Below are 19,726 nucleotides of genomic sequence, written 5' to 3' on the forward strand. Positions count from 1 at the left end.
CAGCCAAAAATGGAGAATAAAACCACATTGTTGAAACTGACTTATTCATTTTCTGTCTGATTCAGGGAAAGTGTCTTGAATGAAATTTAGCTGAAGAAAAATCAGTTGGGACCTTTTTACGCCACCTTCCCAGTATTATATGTCTTATAGACAAAGATTGGAGGTAAATGTTGTGGTTCTGTTGAGCGAAGTTGCTAAAAAAAATCACATTTCAATCTTCAAATAAAAGCTTGAATTGCTCGGTCTCTGTTATGTGTGCAAGGGGGCAGCTGCTCACCATACCAACCTTATTTCATGATGGTTGAAAAAAGATTATTATTCAGAATTGAGATTATTAAGGTTTTGAGATCTTTTATGAAAGCGAAACCTTTCTCAGTGATTGAGATGTTCAGAGAAGCAGAATTGATTGTTGAGGTAAGAATGCATTAAAATGCAGTAAAATGTCCATTTTATTTCTTTCTAAACACTAAAATCAGTCGATATGAAAACATTTTGTTGAAATAGATCATTCAGAGGGAAAAAAAATCTCCAAAAATTACTTTTATTCATAATTGACTGCAACAGACTGCTGGTTCCTCACTTTCTGCCACTGGAAATTAAAAGATAAATAATAAAGTACTTAACATTCCTGGATAGATATTTGTTACAAATCCAGTAGAAAAGAACTGCAGTATAGATAATATATGCCCCAGATTAAAGATCTGAAAACCTTTTGTCCTCTAAAAAAGGAAAATGTGCATCAGAGATGTGGTGTAAATTAAAACCATTGTCCCAGGTAAGAAAAACAGGAATACGACGAGGTTGTCAAAGGTTCCAGAGCAATCGCTTAAAAATTAATAGCAAGTTTATCCTCAAAAACAAAACTATCTGTGCAGTGTAATCGAATAGTCCTTTTGTGTTTTTTACCTAATTTCCAGCCAAGCTAAACAGTCTGTTTACAGAGAGTTTGTGGCTCCTTCATCATTCATGATGTTTTATTGACGGGAAACTGAAATCGTCTCATCAATGTGCGCTCGATCAAAAAGTGCATCTCTATTTAAAACAAGTGTGCAAGTCCTCACACCTGTGTGTTTCCCACAGGTCCAATCAGCTGGAGGACAAGATCACTCTGATCAAAGGCCGCATCGAGGACGTCAGTCTCCCGGTGGAGAAAGTTGACATCATCATCTCAGAATGGATGGTCAGTACGTGTTTAACTTTAACCGACTCACACACAGTACCTGAGGAGACACATCATTGGCTCAAGTCTTCATTTGGTCCTCACGTATACATGTCGGCTCAGTTAAAAATGCTGCTTTTAGCCGTCAAACTACTAACTTTATCTGAATTCACTTTTAAATGTCAATAAAATCAGAATGTGTAGAAACTTCATCAAACTTACTGAGTGAGGATTTTTCATTAATCTGTTAAAGTGATGAGATTCATCTGTTCAGACACTGGTCATTTACGTTTCTGTTCCTCAAAGCTTCCTTCAGACAATCTCTCCTCAATGAAGAACAGAGCCACACCAGGCATGCCATAAGAGACACTTCATCAAAGTGTGATACAAGGCCAAAGTCGTTCTCTTAGCAACGTCATATCAGCATAACAACTCATCCCAGCCTCACAGGGCAGCTGTGGCCATGTAAAGCATACCAGCAGTGGAAACATTTCTAAATGTTTAAGCTTTTTGAACAGTCTTCCTACTGGCTTCTTGTTTGCAAGGGTCTTGATTCACATAAGATAAGTTTTAACCAGTTTTAGAAATCCTACCTGTTCAGCTGGGTTAACTGTATTCACCAGCGAGGTACCCATGCAGACATTCCATCAAACTGTTGCCATCAGTCCTTTTACTGGGAACTACTGGTTTTACATGGGTCTTAAATATATATTATACATTTTTTTATATATCCAAAACATTTACTTAGGCGTGGTGTGATATCTTGGAATTGTTTTTTTTTTTAACTTCCTATCCAACCTGCATGTGTATATATATATATGTTCAGCTTTATTCCAGTATGGTGTAACAACCAATGAGCATGCAAATCCCAAGGTACCAGCAAGAGTTATGCATGTTTTAAACATGGCATCGCATAAAAAGGGGCTATATTCTATCATGAGCACCAGTGAATATCTAACCAGGAAGTGCGGTCTCCTTCCCTTTGAAGTCCATTTATCAGTGAGATGCTCTGAGGCGATACAGACGGTACAGCCAAAGTTGAATGCACTGCTGAAGTCATCTCTAATTCATGAGCATCTCGTGTCTGTCCCTCCTCCACTCCCCCTCCGTCCATCGTGAAATCCCAGGGTCACAAGCCCAGGTCGCCAGGCAGAGCCTTCCCATCCTCTCACCGGGGAAATTGAAATTCGGTGGCTGACGTGCCAGTGGAACGGTGAAGGATAGGGGGCGTAATCTCTGATGACACTGGCTCACAGAGTGCTAATAAATCTAAGAATTCCCCAGTCACTTCTCATCAGGGCAGCGGTGGCAGACGGTTCTCAGACCGGCTAACACTTCCAAAGCTGCCCTGCAATCTGCCCATATAAAAAGGAAAAATGACAGTTGTCTAAGGAGCTGGTTTTCAGGCCTGTGTCATGAGACTTTACGTAACTGTCATGACTGACCATATCATGAGATTCTGGAGATGTTTTATAGCTCTTAATGTGTTTGTTCATTTGTTGTTCGCCCCCTTTTATTAATTGTGTGGGAATAACCAAAGAAGAGCAGCTTTGGAATAACAGATGTGCGTTTTCTGAGTAGTTGTGTCTCTCTGGCACAGTGGATTGGTGGAGAGCCCAAGTTTTGTTTTGTTTCATAGATTGCTTGTTGGCGCCAGGTTGGTTGTTTAACTGTCAGGGCACAGCGACAGCTGCAGCAAATGTGACAAAAAGTAAATTTTATTCAAATTTCAAAGATCTGCTTTAAAGCCCCCTCCACTGTTCCTGTCCCAGCTCCTCCTTTCACCTCCATGGCATGCTGTTGGTGATTTCTGACCTTGCATGCTCAGGAACACTGTGGGAGCTTGCTCAGGTCTCCATCAGACGGTGGCTAAACTGGGTCAAAACACTGGCAGGGGTGCACAGAGGGGAATTGTATAACTAAGAATAGATTAGCTGCCAGCATTTCTGTTAGAAGACCAAAGCTAAAAACAAAGTACCTTTCATACATCTGCACTCCAGTAGGTCTGGATAGAAGTATAGTTTGCTGTCATCTGCCACCAGACAGTGTAATTAATCTGAAATTTGTTGAATTAATTGATCGACAGATTCACGCTCTGTGGATCATGAGAGTCATTGATTTACTCTGATGACAGAAACCAAATACTGTTAAAAATAAAAGCAAAACAAGAACTGAATTATTCTGTCCTCATGTTCCCTGAAAAATATGGGGCTGTGAAAGGTGTCAGTTTCAGGGAATTAGTAAATGAATTGATTAATGCTAATGGTATTGAAAAATGTAATATGACACCAATACTAAAAAGGTCCAGGAAAGCAATGAAACCCATTTAATTTCCTGACACCCTCATTTTTAAATGCATCAAAACTTTGGTCGGATTGTGTGAATAATGTTAAATTCTTCATGGTGTGTTAAAGATAATGGGGAAAATGTTTTTCAGTGAGTTCATAATGAGAAGAATGAAATGGCTATCACATCTGTGTGTTTAGAGCTTAGCATAAATCTCTGTGACAGAATTAATACAAGGCTATCCAGCATATATAAACTGAAGTGACTGATCTTCTCATTTAACTCTCTGCAATGCAGGAAATAACCAAATTTCTCCAAATGTGACAGTATTGCCTTAATAGGATTTTAAATGTAGCTACTGTCGATACAGCGGCTGCTTTTCTCACCAATCTGTGATTATGGAACATCAGTATTTCTCAGTTTCCTCTTATTTTCAAATGAGTCGTCTCATAGCTTAGTGGAATTATATCGTGAACAGTGAATGTCAGAGGTAACCATAAAGTTTAAAAGTGTTTTTGTAGCTCTGTGTGTATAATCTTTTGTTATGAAGTCTTCTGTTAATTGACAATTAAAGATGAAGAAAAACAGCAATGCACCACTGAAGTGGTGCTGCTGGCGTTATAGCAGACAGACCGCGGTTTCAGGGCTGATAGACAGAGATGGTTGATGATTGTGCTGTGTTTGTGGCGCAGGAGATGAGATGTCTGTCTGCTGTGGCAGTGCTTGAGAGACTGCCTTCAGCAGTGATACTGTCATTTCATAACTCACAGCATTGATCTGTCCTCCTTCTCAGCAAGCCAAAAAACAAACAGATCAGAGTAGATAAGAGTCGGGCAGCTGTCAGGGAGGAAGAACGCTGAGTTCTCCAAGAGCCAAATTAAAGACTGCCGTCCCGAGATCAATCACAGATGATGACTGATAGTGTTAAATGACACAAACTTGTTTTACAGGCTTGAAAATGGGATACGAGAGGAAAGTTGGCTTTAACAAACTTTTCTTGTATCGCACAACTCTGACTATAGTCTCTAAAATGACTGATAATGCACAAGAGGTGACAGAACAAGAAATGAAATTTGCTTGATTTGACCAGATATGTGAGCCAGCCAACCAACTATAATCTTCATCCTATTATCTTAGCAGTAATTTAACAACCAAACGGAGTGAAGAAACTTGACATTACTTTGACGCTGCTTATTCTTTTTTTTTTTCTCTTTTTTTCAAATCTTTTCCGTCCTCTGGTTTCCCTGACTGTAGAACAGTCGTTCCACCTCCTCCTTCTGCCCTGGAAAGCTTTGTCTTCTTGCACAGGTGCAGATGGTACGTCCCGGCCAGCAGTTGGACGCTGTCTTTGGGGTGTGTTCATGTGCGGTTTAGTTGTTCAGAAGCTGGTGATGCAGTGTGGCCAAGCTTGTTGGCACTGGTTCTTTGAGTCCGTGTGGTGATTCAGAATCTTCAGGCACACTTGTGGAGAACACTAGAAAAATCCTACACTGGTACCAGTCACTCATACTCTCACATGCTGGATCGTTGTACAATCGCAGGAGAAGTTTTGGGTGATTCTGTTGTGCTTTGAGGTTTGACTGCAGGTTGCTCATTTTAAAACAGGAACTATTTGCCATATAAAACATTTTTCTTTGCATAGAAAAAAATCCTTTCAAGCTTCTGAAAATGACTTTGACTGTACACACAAAGCAAAAAAAAAGCTCAGTTTTCTCTGTGCCAGTTCAACACATGACTGTCGATGAGTTTGTGGTTAAAAGAGGAATCGTGTCCTCTGTGGTCGAACTGCAGAGGAGATGAATATTTTACAATGAACTTGTATTATTATTTATCAGTTTGGTGTGTGGTCTGAGCTCTCAGGCTATATTGTGTGATCTCTCATCGCGAAATAACGCGCTCTAAGGATTAATAAATACTTTGTCACAGAGTCTGAGGAAGATTGGGGCAGGATGGAGTTGAGTGGGTCACTCCACGCCCCAAAATGATCTGCTTATACAGAGGTGGAAATGAATGGAAGGCATGGAGTTGCGGTCGTGTCTCTTATTTTTACATTTTGTTAGATTGTGAAAAAAGGGAATAACACGTGTCCTTTAAGGCTTGCCTGTCATGGTATTCCTGCTCAGTGTGCATCCATTTGCAAATATTTTAGTTTTTTTTATAGTTGCCTTTTTGTTAACATAAACTGACTATACAGAAACCTTTTGGAAGAAACTGTTGGCTTTTCTGTGTCCGTTTGAAGTCCATGTGTGTTTTCAGGCATGGGCCAGTGTCCCTGAATCGTGAGCTCACCTTCAAGACGCTCCCAGAACGTCAAATGGGTCTCAAGCAACATTGAGTGTTCTTCATGTTTCATTAAAATATGGAAACAACCCCGAGCAAGAAAAGTACAAAAGACCCAGGCAGACTTAGCTGCTGAGCGTTTACCTTGTGTACAAATACACACACACACACACACACACAGTTGGACGCGTTGTGTGCGGTCGTGGTGTGAAGTTGAATTAACAGCCGCCCTTCCGCTTTAGCCTCATTATCTGTGCTGGGAGCCTGCACCTGCCCCAGAAAAGGATGGCAGTCATCAGTCATCCTGTCCTTCAGTCTGACTGACATGTCAGTCACGCACGCACGCACACAGACGCACACCAAAAACCCGAACACATGCACTCTCAGAGACTCGGCTAAAAAAAATTGGTGCATTCGCACAAACAACCACAGTAATGGTGCCACAAATGTGTCCATGCACAAATGAGGATTGATTGGTTGTATGCACTTCCTCAAGATGAATATAAAGCAGCCACGTTTGTTCACTTTTATTTAGTTTGTGTTAACACAGTATGATCTCCCGCACTGAGCACAGCTTTTGGTGTTGCTTCAGTTAGGTGGAACCGTGCCGTCGTGCTGTAAAGTCACAGATTGCAAATATGGAGCTGCTGCGTTTTGAGAAACAACTAGTTCAAACAGATGGTGCTGGAACAGCGAGGCCAAGCCCTTTATTTTTGCTGTAGACTGAAAACATTTGGGTTTGACATCAAAAGATGGATATAAGACGAGATCAACATTTCAGCTTGTATTTCCGTTTGGATCTGATGCACAACATGGAAGATTTGAACCCACCCATTTTTCATGTTTTGTTGTAGAGATGTGTCTGATTACATCGATTATTCAAACAACAAATAGTACTGAATGTCTAAGCTCAGCTTCGGGTTTCATGAAAATCTCTCGTTTAAAAAAAGAGCTCTATATGAGTGAAAAACAAGCCAGCACAACCATTAGGAATGTCCTGAAGAAGGAAACCACTGGTGTACAACCACATCAAACACCTCTGCAAGACGGCTTTCTATCACCTCAGAAACATCGCCAAACTCCGTCCAACTCTCACTCTGACAGATGCTGAGAAGCTCGTCCACGCCTTTGTGTCCTCCAGGCTGGATTACTGTAATGATTCCTCATCGGAATCTCTAACAAGAACATCCAGAGACTGCAACATATTCAAAACAGCGCTGCCAGGATCCTGTTAGGACTCCGCAAATATGACCAAAACATCTCCCCCGTTCTGAAATCATTACACTGGCTCCCCGTCCCTCAGAATTGAGTACAAGCTCTCCCTCCTCACTCATCAGTGCATTTACGGACATGCCCCCCAATACCTAAAATAACTACTCAGCCCCCAGACCTCCTCATGCACCCTCCGTTCTGCAACTAAATCCCCAGAACCAAGCTCTGCACTATGGGCGATCGGGCCTTTTCCTCTGCAGCTCCGAGGCTGTGGAACACCCTCCCCGACCATCTGAGGGCCCCACAGACTGCAGAGGCTTTTAAACAAGACCTAAAAACTCATCTTTTTAAGAAAGCTTACTGCTAAAGTATCTTTTATATACCACTTTGAGATTTTTAAATATAAAGTGCAATACATATAAAATGTATTATTGTTACTGACTAACAGACATTGAACAGGTAAACGAAGGAAAACATCATCACTGTGACAGCTGTTAAGAAAGATCCTAAAACAACTGTTAGTGACATCAGGAACAACCTCTACTGTTGGAAGAACACTTTTTATGAACCAAAGCACAGCAGCTACACCAGAAGATGCACACCACTCATGAGAAAGAAGAATAGGAGGGCCAGGCTGCAATTTGCCAAAAAGTACAGAGACGAGCCTCAAAAATTCTGGGTTTTATGGGCCGGTGAGACAAAGATGAACTTTTACTAAAGTGATGGAAAGGTTTGGAGAAGAAAAGGATCCGCTCATGAGCCTAAACATGCAACGTCATCTGTGAAACACAGTGGAGGTGTTGTCATGGCTCGGGCTTGCACGGCTTCTTCTGGGACGGGCTCATTAATCTTCATTGATGATATTAACACATGATGGCAGCAGCAGAATGAACTCAGAAGTCTACAGAAATATTTTGTCTGCCAGTTTAAAGAAAGATGCGACCAAACTGGGAAATCCTTCATAATGCAGCAAGATGATGACCCAAAACACACTGCCAGAACAACAAAGGAGTTATTCTCACGCCATGCTTGGTTTGGGGGCCTCGCATACATCTACGATGCTGTCGCTCTTTCTGCCGCGATCTTAAGATTTAAAAAATGCTAACGTGATTACAAACCAACTCTACGCTGATTCTGATTTAAGCCGTTGTCTGTAAACATACTAATAATAGAAAAGGTTCACTGCTTTATTTTTTATTAAGATCAAAGGCAGCAGCTTTTGACCTTAAAAGAAAATCACATCTAGTTTGTTCTGGAAATCATGGAGAAATTATGTCAAAAATGTAAGTCTTTTCTCATAAAATCTCCTCTAATTGTAGCAACCAATGCTTTTATAACCCAACAAGTTCTTTGTCTGTTATATTTAAAGGTATTTGGGGTACTCGTGGCCTTTATTAGACAGTAGTTGGACAGAGACACGGAGCAGAGAGTATCAGGGAAGATGTGCAGCAGATAGACTCAGGCCGGGGCTTGGACCTGGGCTGGCTGCAGCACAGCCTCTGCACATGGGAGGCCTGCTCAACCAGTTCAGCTATACAACACCCCACAAAAAGGTCATAGGCAAATTTAATTTAAATGTTTTACTCTCAGATGAAAATGTCTTCTTAAAACCTTACAATTGATTTCACAAGAAAGAGCCTTGCAGCTACACAGCTAATTACCTTGTTATATTATTTTTGCCCTCCGTATCTGATCTGCATCTCTTTAAATGGAAATTATACTGATACCAGAACCTGCCTGAAGTACACCAATAATCTGTGACATGGACCCCTGATATGTTGGAGCCAATGATGGAAAATTTAACTATAGACTAGCATGGAAGAGGACGTAGAGCTGCTGCTGTCAGTGCTCAGTGAAGCATGGAACTACCCCCCCCCCGTCACACACACTCATGCCCATCCAGAGACACACACATCCATGCATTTCATGCATGGATTCCTTTATTTTGCCTGGCCCCTCCTGGGACTGGAAGTGATGATCATCTGCTGTAAAAGAGAAAGATGTGGAGGTTCAAGAAGGCAGAGGAACGTGCAAACTGCTGATGTAGATTTTGTTCCAAAAGGTCGCTTGATGACTATAATTGACCGACACTCTGTCTCCCAAGGCTTTATGCACCACGTCTTTTTCCCTTCTCTGCTTCTAGTAGCTAATGACTCTTCAACAGTAATTATAAGTTTTCTTGTACAGTTTGTAAAAAATGCTCATGCTTAAGAGATTATACTTCTGTGAAACCGCTACAGAATCTAGTCAAAAAAGCAGCACAGATGCAAGAGTATTTTTGTTTAGTGTGTGTGAATTAGTGCGTTTACTGATGTGCGTGTGTGTGAGTGTTGGCCCACTCAGGGGAATGTGTTTTATATGCTAATTTTGTTAATGTGTATAAGCTGCTCCAGCCCATTCTCATTAGGTTTTCATTAGTCTCTTTTATGGAAATGCACAGTGACTATACAACTGAGCATCCCACCAGCCGGGCTGTCTGACAGTTAAGGGAGCCATCCCCTCACACCGACACCTCAGCCTGTCTGCGTCACTTAGCCCTTCAGACAGAAAGTCGATTTGTGCAGGTGGTATCAAAAAAAGTTGGTAAATCAGTTTGGTGTTGAAGCTTAATCTGTTTTTTTTTTTTTTCTCTTAACACAAGTGAATAAAGATAATGTGAACACGAAGAAGGGCTGTGAGGAAAATAAAGTTGTCATTCATGGAGGTCTTTTGCAGCGGATGTCTGTACTCACTCAGCTTCAACTTTCAAGTTCAACTCAGGTAGATCCAGGTGCTTCAGGTTATTAAGACTGAGAGCAAAAAAAGTAAATATAAAATTGGTTCACAACTCAGAGCCAAGACTGACCCCAGTTCACAGACTGAAGGAAGGAAGAGGCCAGAGTCAATGATTAACAAAAAGTTTTACATTGTGAGACTAAAAATAAGAGCAGAAGTGTCAATGTCTTAGTAACCAGATGTAAAGCAGGATAGCAGAACTAACCTGAACCAGCGCTAGCTGTAAGCCTTACTAAAACAGAACTGTTTAAGTCTAATCTTAAAAGTAGCAAGAGTCTCCTCCAGAACTGAAACCTAGAAGGAGGATCCACAGTAAAGGGGCCTGAGGGCTCTGCCACCTTTTTCTACACCTGCAGACTCAAAGAACCACAAGCAGGGCTGCATGCTGAGAGCAACATGCTCTGTGAGGATAATATGGGACTTATGGGGTCCTGAAGAGCGGATATCAAGTGCGGTTATCAAATAATCATTGTTGTTTTTTCATGTAGACTTTTTAAGTTTAGCTGTCAGAGATGGTGCTTCAGTTCCGGTTATTGCACCTTCTTCTTGTCAGTAATTAGCATTGCGGGTTTATAAATTAGGGGGTGTTGTACATGCCACAAAGAGGACATGCAAGGTAGCAGGAAGGGGAGGGGCAGGCAGTAATCCTGGAGCATTGTTGATGATAAAAATAAGGTGTGACTCTGCTCTCAGGCGTCTCTCTCTTATATCCTCTTTCCTTCAAGTGAACCAGTGTCCCGTGAAATTGGGCTCTAAATTACGAGACTGGCGCACTCGGTTTGAAGGTTTTAAAAACGATCCGCTCAGCTGTTGAGAACATTGACTGGACCACAGCAGTGAGCAGCAGACAGTCCGTGGACCTGACTTTGGTCTGAGACCAATCCAGTGTTGATAAGCAGAGAGATGGTTTCCCTTTATCAGCCTGCCCAGGATGAGATGGTTGTATCATCTTCATCGCTGTCATCATTATCAGTTCAGGTCCATAACAGAGATTGGGACGATTTTGGAGTCAGAGCTGTAAATCAGAACCGTTTCCCCTGTTTGTCTTGCTTGCCTCTCCTCCCTCCAGTAAAACATTGTCTTTATTTGAATAATAAGGCTCTTATCTCAGTGAGTTACTGTTCTTCTGCCCACTGCGTTCCCTCACTATCGCCGTTTCTCTCTTCCACCTCTCCAGTTTGTCTTTAATCATCCACATCTTCCCACACCCTCCCCTCATTCAGTTTTTATCTGCTACCCTGGCCCTCACCTCTCCTTGTCCCTCTTTCCCTCCACTGGAGAGAAAGTAAGAGTAGACGTATTGGATTCTTAAACGGCACAAGCCATTTATGTCTATTTTCTATCATGCTGTTTGGTTTCCGCTACAAATTGAATCAACTGTCTCACTGTAAAGCTTCAAACATCTTACCCAGATGGATCCAGCTCCTCGGTATAGCAGTAGAGAGCTATTTCTCATTTATTAAATTTCCCAACAGTAGAAATACACCACAGTGGTGCTTTGTACATCTTAAAGTCATTATGTGACCAGACAAACCAATCAAGAAAACTCTGTGAGAGAAAATAAACCTTTTTGTGGTAGGATTTCACCCTCATTTGTCTTTTTCATGTGTTTTGGTTTTAATCCTAAAAGATGGATCTGAAAGCACTTGGTCCTATCTGAAGGAGTCAGTCACTGTTGTCAAAGCTTTGAATGAACTGATATGGGTCATCAGTTACAGTCCCATATGCATGAACTAGTTCTGCTCCACCTCCTTGTCCCAGATGGAGAAATGCCCTCCCATATGTTTGAGCACGCCCAAATGTTGCTCTCACGAAGAACATATTGAAGGGGCTGGCGCTGCTGCACATGCACGTGTGATTGGGTGATCCTTGTGCTGCAGGGGCTTCAGGTAGAAAAAGCCATTTGTCAGCAGTATCTGCCACTCAGGCCGAAGCCAACAAGATGTGGACAAAACTCAATTTCAGCATTAATGGAATAATACCACAGTTAATGTGCCGTCTACTGGAGCAGAACCCCAGGTCAGCCCAGGGTTGAGCCTTTGGGTGCTTGCTGCCACGTCACGTGGGCACATCATTAGATTCCCAGTCATGGTTAATTCAGATTACCACCGTAGTGATGCTGAATTTAAAAAAGAATTTAATTGTTCAGCAGTTTTGGAGCCTTTTCCTGACATGCATTAATCACCTTCCTTGAGCTGTTGAATATATAAGATATGTAAGTTGAGGCTGAATAATGAGCTGCATTTGACTTATGTGTTTTGTAATGTGCATTTCTTTCCTCTCAGGGTTACTTCTTGCTGTTTGAATCCATGTTGGACTCTGTCCTGTATGCCAGAGACCTCTACTTGGCTGATGGTGGCTCAGGTAGGTGCTGTATGTTTTGTGCTGAGGCAGCACAGATTTTAGCTGCATCATAATCTGTGTGCTTATGTTGGCTAAAATGACCTTTAGATTGATATGTTTCAGACTTTTTGAAAACATGTGCTTCTGGTCTGAATTTGACTTACACGAGTAAAAAAAAAAAGACTTTTCTCAGACGTAGGTTGTATAGCTGGGAGTCTTTGCCAGCCTAAAGTCAACATCTTGCTGTCTGAAATTACTTTAAAACCACAAATAACTACTTTTTCACAAAAAATATAATAATGGCTACAGGACTGGTTCTACACACCAAGTCTTTTACCTGGGCTTCATGTGGGTGTAAGATCCAGTTGTAGCTGTTTCTGTGAGGTTTTGGTTGCACTTACCACAGGTCTTCAACAGATTCTGGTGAATCTCAGACTTCTCCACAATTGAACACCATTGATCCTCAGCTATTAAAGATGCCTCTTCCCTCTCTAAGTTGGGGCACAGAGTTAACAGAGCCTTGTTCATTTTGGGCTGATTTTAGGTTGCTGTTGTTCTGAAAAGTTGCAGAAGTTTGATCGGATCGAAACAGCTAACATGTTTCCTGATATTCGTTGTATAACCAAAGAGCCGTTTTTGAGAGGCAGATTTTATACAACACATGCTCCTTCTTTGGTTTGTGCTTTCTAATGAGTGCAGGGCTGTTTCCAGATGTGTGTATCACTCAGTGCTGTTTTCTTCCACCATCACAGTAATGTTAGTATAGCATTGGAGTAAATAGTAGTAGTCCCACTGCAGTAAGGACATGGAAGCGGTTTGGATTCAGTAAAAATGATGAACAGATTAACAGAATGTGCAAACTTTGTCGTCAGTTGATCACCTGAGAAATGCGACTGATTGAAAAGGTTTCACCTACGCAGAAAGCGTGGAAATACGGGCCGATGTGACCCAATGCGTCACACAGAAAAGCTTCATCTCGTCATCAACAGTACTTTCATGTCGTTGCAAAATTCAAGGTTTAAATGTACATAAGTTTTGTGATCCTATTTGAAATTTGTGATTCGTTGCAGGTTTTCGTTTTACATGAACAGTGTTTACTTAATTACAAGGAGGAGAAAACCTGTTGTTTTTTTGTATTGTTCCTCAGTATGTTTGCGCAGTTGAGTGTTTATGACTTAACTTTGGTTAATAAACTAAAGTTTAACGATATTTTTTATGTTGCTGTCATTATTATTAGTATACTTTTGAAGTCGACAGCATTAATAAACTCTCGATTAATATAGAAAACAAGATTGTGATGATATTTTTTTCCGTATCGCCCATCGCTACGTCACCAACGCCACAGAATTGTGGAGTTAAATCTGGTTATTCTGGTCTATTGTGACCAGCCTGAAGGATTTAGATTATATATTTTCAGTTTTTTTTGCCGCAATACCACTATGCTTAAGCCTGGAGAGGTCTATGTGATGGAAAGCGCATATTTTTAAGGGTATATTTGAGTTAGAATAACCGTAACCCTGAGGTGCACCAAGACTTGACATACATGGAAAGACCCCCCTGTTGTGTCATCACCGTCAGCGCCACAGACTTAATGACTTGTGCCAAAGGTGACGGTTCCACCACACTGCCTTTACGGACTCTTTGGGGCACGAGAGAGAGCGGTCACGCACACACAGAAATACAAACACATGCACAGACAGAGGGCCAGCCACAGTGACAGCACCTATAGAGACAGATCTTCTCCTCAGGCAGCTTGGACAGGCGAAGATGTGACCTGAGTGGGGCACAAAGTTACAGGTCAAAGGGTAACGTCTGGTTCGTCACGAGTCTTTAAAGTCGATGGCTCTGATGGAGGGTGCTCGACTGGATCTGCTGCACACCAGAGCTGCAGGAAGTGAAATGAAAACAATGAAAATGAGGAAGAACTTTCTTGTGGCATTAACCAGCAACACTGCTGCAACAGCACTGAATTATCAAACAAAATGTAAGATTTTCATCGGTAGCCTTGTTGTTTTAACCAATAATTACTATTTGTTCTAATGTGCATCATGCTCTCATTGAGATTACTCGCATGAAACAGGCTTATCAATTTAATTCATTTTTAGCAGAGCTGCACAACCAAGTGCACGTTATCTCTTACAATGATGGGGTGACAGTTCAATCAGGTTACTGTGTTATTTCTGACAGATTAATTGCAGCAACATGCTGCCCCCTGGTCCCATCTCTGCCTCACGCTTCCAAAAGGACTTCATAAGCACTTTGGTTTTAATTCTAATTATAATAGAATGATAAGGTCTTTTGTTACACATGCCCTCATCTGAAATGGTTAGTCTCTAAAAACTGTGAAAGATTCAGAGGAGTTTACTTTCTGATTCTGTGCTGCAGTAACTTTAAATAAGATTAAATAAGAAAAAATATTTCTTTTGAGTGAAAAGTTTAGATTCATAACATCAATAACCCGACCAATCTTTAACCTGCATGAAAATAAGTTGGCTAACCGCGTGCTCCTTTGTGTTTTTGGTTATCTGGAAAATGGCCACGGTGATTCCATTCAGTGTTGATTCTGATAAATCAAATGCGATATGACTGTTGTTAGTTTTTATTGTAAGTATATTTTCATTGTGTGTACACATGGCTATGCTGAGTTATGATTCTGAACCTGCAGCACTGCTGCTATACGTGTATTTAAGCTACATTATATCAGAGTTACAGCAGCTTCCTCATTCTCCCCACTATATTAACCTCTCCTTCATCCTTAAATGTGTCCCCACATGCCTGGCACAGCATACCGTCCGGGGAAAAGGGATCTGTTTTGTCCTGTGCCCCCCTCCCACACTTTTCCTTTTTTCTCTCTTACACAGACAACCAATGGAGGGAGATGACGAGAGCAAGAGTAAAGAGTGGGGGTTATAGGGGGTGCGGGGCAGCTTGATAAACGGGCTGTGAGCAGCGAATCGAGAAGGACGCAGATGTCAAAGTCATGAATCTAGCGACGTCCGTGTATGCTACCCCTCTTCTTCTTCTTAGTCTTTCTCCACAGCAGCCTCTCTTTTACTTCCCCCCTCAGTCTCCATTTCTTTTTCAGAACGTCTCCTAGACAGCGCTGTCCAGATTCAGCCCAATCAGCACCTCTCTTCTCTCCAGGCCCCCATAATTACTCATTCGAATCAGTGATCAGAGTAGAACGAAGTGACAAATCTGCTGTTTGCGCGTATGTGTGTATAAATAGGTGAGTGCAGTCATGAGGCTTGGTGACACTCACAGGGTCACAAAAACAGGCTTCAGCTAATCAGAGAGGTCCTGAGTTTCCCATCACTGAGCTGTCTGCATCCACTCAGACATTTTATAGACTGAGGTGTCAAAAGTCACATGAGCACGAACAAAGATGCCTGGAAAAATAAAAAAGCTTTCTAGTTTTAAATCTATTAAAGGTAACTGTTAGCTTAAGAAAAACAAAGCATCTGGTAAGCTAAGAAGACTCAATACACTATAAATGAGAGAGATTTCACAAGTTCCCAAGGAGATTGAATGTGACACAACTGAGACAGAGAAAGAAATGAGATCGAAGAACTCATCAAATGCTCATGAAAGTTACAGTTACTCTGAAAAGGACTTGTTCTGGGCTGTTTGAGGAGGTAAATGTCACCACATGCAGGTGGATGGAGAACTAAGATTCTACCTGCTGTGAAAACTTTGTTGGTTCAAACCTGAATCTGGATTTTACAGGAACTTTTACAACAAACGATACTTCAGGCTTTTTAAGGGAAATTGGGGGAAGCTGGGGTATTCCACCAAAGACACCATGTCTTTTTTTCTATGGTAGCGGTCACAGATCAGGAATGCTGAAGGGATTTAACAGCCAGCCAGGCACACTGGCTTTCCTCTTTTATGTATAAAGTCTTATTGCAGGAGTTGGTAATCACCTAAAAGCTGAGTCTGACTCTGCACATTTTTTTTTTCTTCTCATTGCTGAACTGGCCGGCCAACATCTCTGCTTCTGCCTTCGATGAACCATCTGAGGCTATAAATGGTCTCCAATCTCCAACCACAGCACTGATGACTGATTTTCCCTCAAAGTCTTGTGAACACATCTCATGGATATGCTTCCATGGGTAAAGTTGGTTCTCAGCAGAGGGGGACTGATATGTAATGTCACTTTGTGGTACTCTGCTAATGTGCTGAACAAGTCAACGTGCTGTGGCATCTCAGGAGGTTTCTCTCATTTTCAGAGAGTACCTTCTCTGAAGGGGCAGCTGAAAAAAATGCATAAGGAACTGCTGTCACCCTTTGTTCCTACAGTGCAGGTAACTTGCTCTAACAGTTATAAGAACCATTCAAAAGTTCTAGCTGTTAGTTTAGGACCTACTCCGATCACTAAGAGTTTGTTTGAAAACCCATAATAATGATTTCATGTTATCTGCTCGTATTCCAGTGTAGGATCATGTATAAAGCTGGCCTGTCTTTGTTCAGCCTGCTCGATCCATTAATTTCTCACTGGAAGATGCTACAACATATATTTACCCAAGTTTTTTTTTTTTTTACCAGATTCTTCTATTTTGCACTCCTCTAACTAGCACAGATTCTTAGATTATGACCAGATACAGTAATTCACATTTGAAAGTATTAAGTTTGACATGCCCTGATGACTATATTCTAACTTCTAGTTCAGGCCTTAGGCCTCAGTGTTGGCTAATGTCACTTCACAGTAGGAAAACAAGTGGCTTAAAGCATCTCAACACCATTGTAATCACCAAGCGTATTAGCCACATCAGATAATTTATTCAGATGTGAAAATGCAATGACCTGACATTAAGGCTCGTGATTAATGTTCATTGTAAGATATGGATAGTTTCTTTTATATGCAGCTGAATGAAATGTGAGTCACACGGTAATTACAGCCAGTGATCAGCTTCCAAACCTTTAAACCACGTAACTAAGAACGCACTTGTACAGAATAACATCCTCCATCTTCTGAAGAAAAAAGTGTTCTCAGAAATTGCTGCTTTATTTGGCAAAAATTCAAATCTGGATCTTATTTCTTTAGAACTTCATTGTTAACCATCACTAATTTAACCCTCTGGGGTCTGAGCTGTGATGATGTCATGCGATCTGGTCACGCTGACGTGATCATAGACCTCAGAGGGTTAATGGAAAATCACCTGACAAATGAGTAGTTTGCAAAGTATGAAATTATTTAAGATATCAGTTACTTGACTTAATGTGATGTATTGCTCAGCCCCACAACAATATGTGAAGATGTGAGCTGTATAAAGCGCCTTTCACACAAGCTGTTCCCGGCGATAGTGTTGCACTATGGTTGCACCTCAGATTCACCACAGTTTAAGCTTTCGGCAGCAGCAGTAGTCAGAGCGACGCACTGTTGTGAAAGTTGGAGACACTCAAAGCCAGACACTGATGCTGTTGTGTTACATGTCAGACTCTTCTTTCCTCTCTTCGAGCAGGCTTTGATAACACACACAGAGGGAATATGTGGAAATTACGGTTTGGACTCATTTGGAATCATTTTAAATCATGTAGTATAAATTGACAGCATTTGTCCTCATTGTTTATATAAATATAACATTAATTATGAAACTCCTGCCTCATAACGGTTGATGCACGATTCTGGCTGGCCCTCCCACAAGGCACTCAGTTGGAGTTTTTCAGAGGCAGCAGAGCACCATTAAGTAGGTATTTTGTCAAAAGTGAATGTTAAACAATTTTTTTTTTTTAATATGAACGAATAGTACTTTTTAAATCCCAAAGTTTGATTAAATACTTGCATTAAAGTATGTTTTCCAGCCACAAACGTGATATTTTGATGAATTTCCCCCTTTTTTTTTTGTTGTCCTGTACCCACACAATATCTCAAGTTTTCACCCATTACACTGGACCTGCATCACAGCACCTGGATGTTGGGCAGCCTGATGTATAAAGGTGAAAAACAGCAGCATAACAAGAAGACTTTATTTACTCTGCATGGGAAGGGCTTCAGCGACGGTCAGACAGTCTCAGCTCAAAGGAGTTCCCACACACACCCTCAGTAGGAAAACACTCTGTTGATGCAAACTGCTGTAGCCCCTTCTTAAGAAAGCATTTGAAGTTTGGACTTTCAGAGCATCTTGCCGTTCTGTTTTTAAAGAAGCACAAACTGAGAGAGGAGACGAGTTGTTGTGTCTCTGAGCCAGCAGGGAGGGGCAGTCACAGATTTGAATCTGTGGGTACACGAAAGCCGGCAGACAGATGCTGTTGTCACACTGCTGATTCTGCTGTGCTGGCCCGTTATTTGAAAGCACACATTACAATGGTGCTTATCTGCTTCTGTTTGGTAAATGAGAGCAAGTTTAGCCAAACAACAGCAGAGTATAACAAGGGAGTCCTCTTTGTGATATAGTGCAATTTCCATGTGAAAAGCACTTTTTGGTTAGCATCACTTTAAATGGCCTGTACACGCCTTTCCACTTCCATTTGAGTCATTTTTTTCTTTGGGACCATATTTCTTACAGTATTATTTTAGGCAGTACTGTGTTCTGGTGCATAGCAGGATAGTTGTTTTTGTTTTTACCCAGTTGGTGTGAAAGAACTTGACTGCACCGGACCTCGGCCCCTTCATCGACCCCAAACACCATGCTCACCCAGTCCAGCTCCCTCGGGATGAACTGGAACATTGGCTGTGAGCTTGGCCTGGTCACTCTGCATCTGTTTGACCTCATTGATGCTTTCACACGTGAAATTGAGAGCCGGAGTAAATCTTTTCAGCCAGGTTCCAAGCTTTTGTTAAAAAGAATCAACACTGAGAGAAAAAGCGAATACATATCAACCTAATGGTGCCCGTGGTTTTGGATTCAAGCCATTTAGTTTACAGAGTGTAAAGTCTAAACTATTAAAGTAGGACAAAATGGTCATCAGGCTATGTTTTGTGCACATATGATGGATACAGTCATTACAGCAGCCTCATAAAATTGATGCAAAACTCCACACCCACAGGATGCTCCGTCGTTCTCTGATTAAATTTGTTGAATGGTTTATAAGCCATTAAATTAGTTGATATTAAGCATGTCTCCTCGCTGAGAGTAGACGTTTTTGGGTCCAGAGTTTCCCACCCTTTTCTGTAGTTATGATTAATGATCTTTTGTTTAGAGCAAAACAAATCCCTGAATGGATTAACTCATTGCTGTCTGAGCAGCCTTTCTAATAGTTGCGGACATTGAAATTGCATTTTGAGATGCTATTAACTATCAGAGCTATGAACAGGGATTTATGTCTGTTTTCTATTGTTTTGCAATTAATTTGAATTGTACAATATAACCTGGGCTGTATAACTGTTTCTCTTTTTGTTGTTTGCTGTTTTACCTCACGATTGGGATCAGCCAGTCAAGAATGAACAGTTAAATGCAGTTTTTAACTATACTTTTATTCATTTCTGGTCTATGTAAGTAAGACAAAATTACCCAAGCTCAAAGGTCTAATCACTTTTAGCCTTTAGGTTTAACTGTATTTCTCTTGGCTTCAGATGGTTCGCCATCAGTTTTTTTTTTTGTGTGTAAAAGTGTAAAATGTGGCGAATGTGTGAAATTATGTGCTCGCTTTTGTTGGGGTTTGCCGTTTTCATAAGAGTTTCAAAAGAGAAGGGAGATGGAAACACCGAACACAAGTCCGTTCTCAACCAAA

The 19,726-nt window shown here is 41.2% G+C and overlaps 2 protein-coding genes across 3 annotated transcripts in view; both read left to right on the plus strand.

Annotated features, from left to right (window-relative positions):
• The window catches only part of htatip2 (HIV-1 Tat interactive protein 2), a 279,723-nt gene that overhangs the window by 18,125 nt on the left and 241,872 nt on the right, over positions 1-19,726 (plus strand). The window lies entirely within an intron of this gene.
• prmt3 (protein arginine methyltransferase 3) overlaps positions 1-19,726 on the plus strand; it is a 52,588-nt gene that overhangs the window by 9,719 nt on the left and 23,143 nt on the right. For both annotated transcript variants that reach the window (XM_072379981.1, XM_072379982.1), the window contains exons 10-11: positions 1,081-1,180; positions 11,998-12,076. In XM_072379981.1, coding sequence (XP_072236082.1) covers positions 1,081-1,180; positions 11,998-12,076 — 179 coding nt within the window. The remainder of the gene's footprint in view (positions 1-1,080; positions 1,181-11,997; positions 12,077-19,726) is intronic.

Source organism: Leuresthes tenuis, unplaced genomic scaffold, assembly GCF_036924035.1.
Source record: "Leuresthes tenuis unplaced genomic scaffold, fLeuTen1.0.hap1 SCAF_2, whole genome shotgun sequence".
Classification (NCBI taxonomy): domain Eukaryota; kingdom Metazoa; phylum Chordata; class Actinopteri; order Atheriniformes; family Atherinopsidae; genus Leuresthes; species Leuresthes tenuis.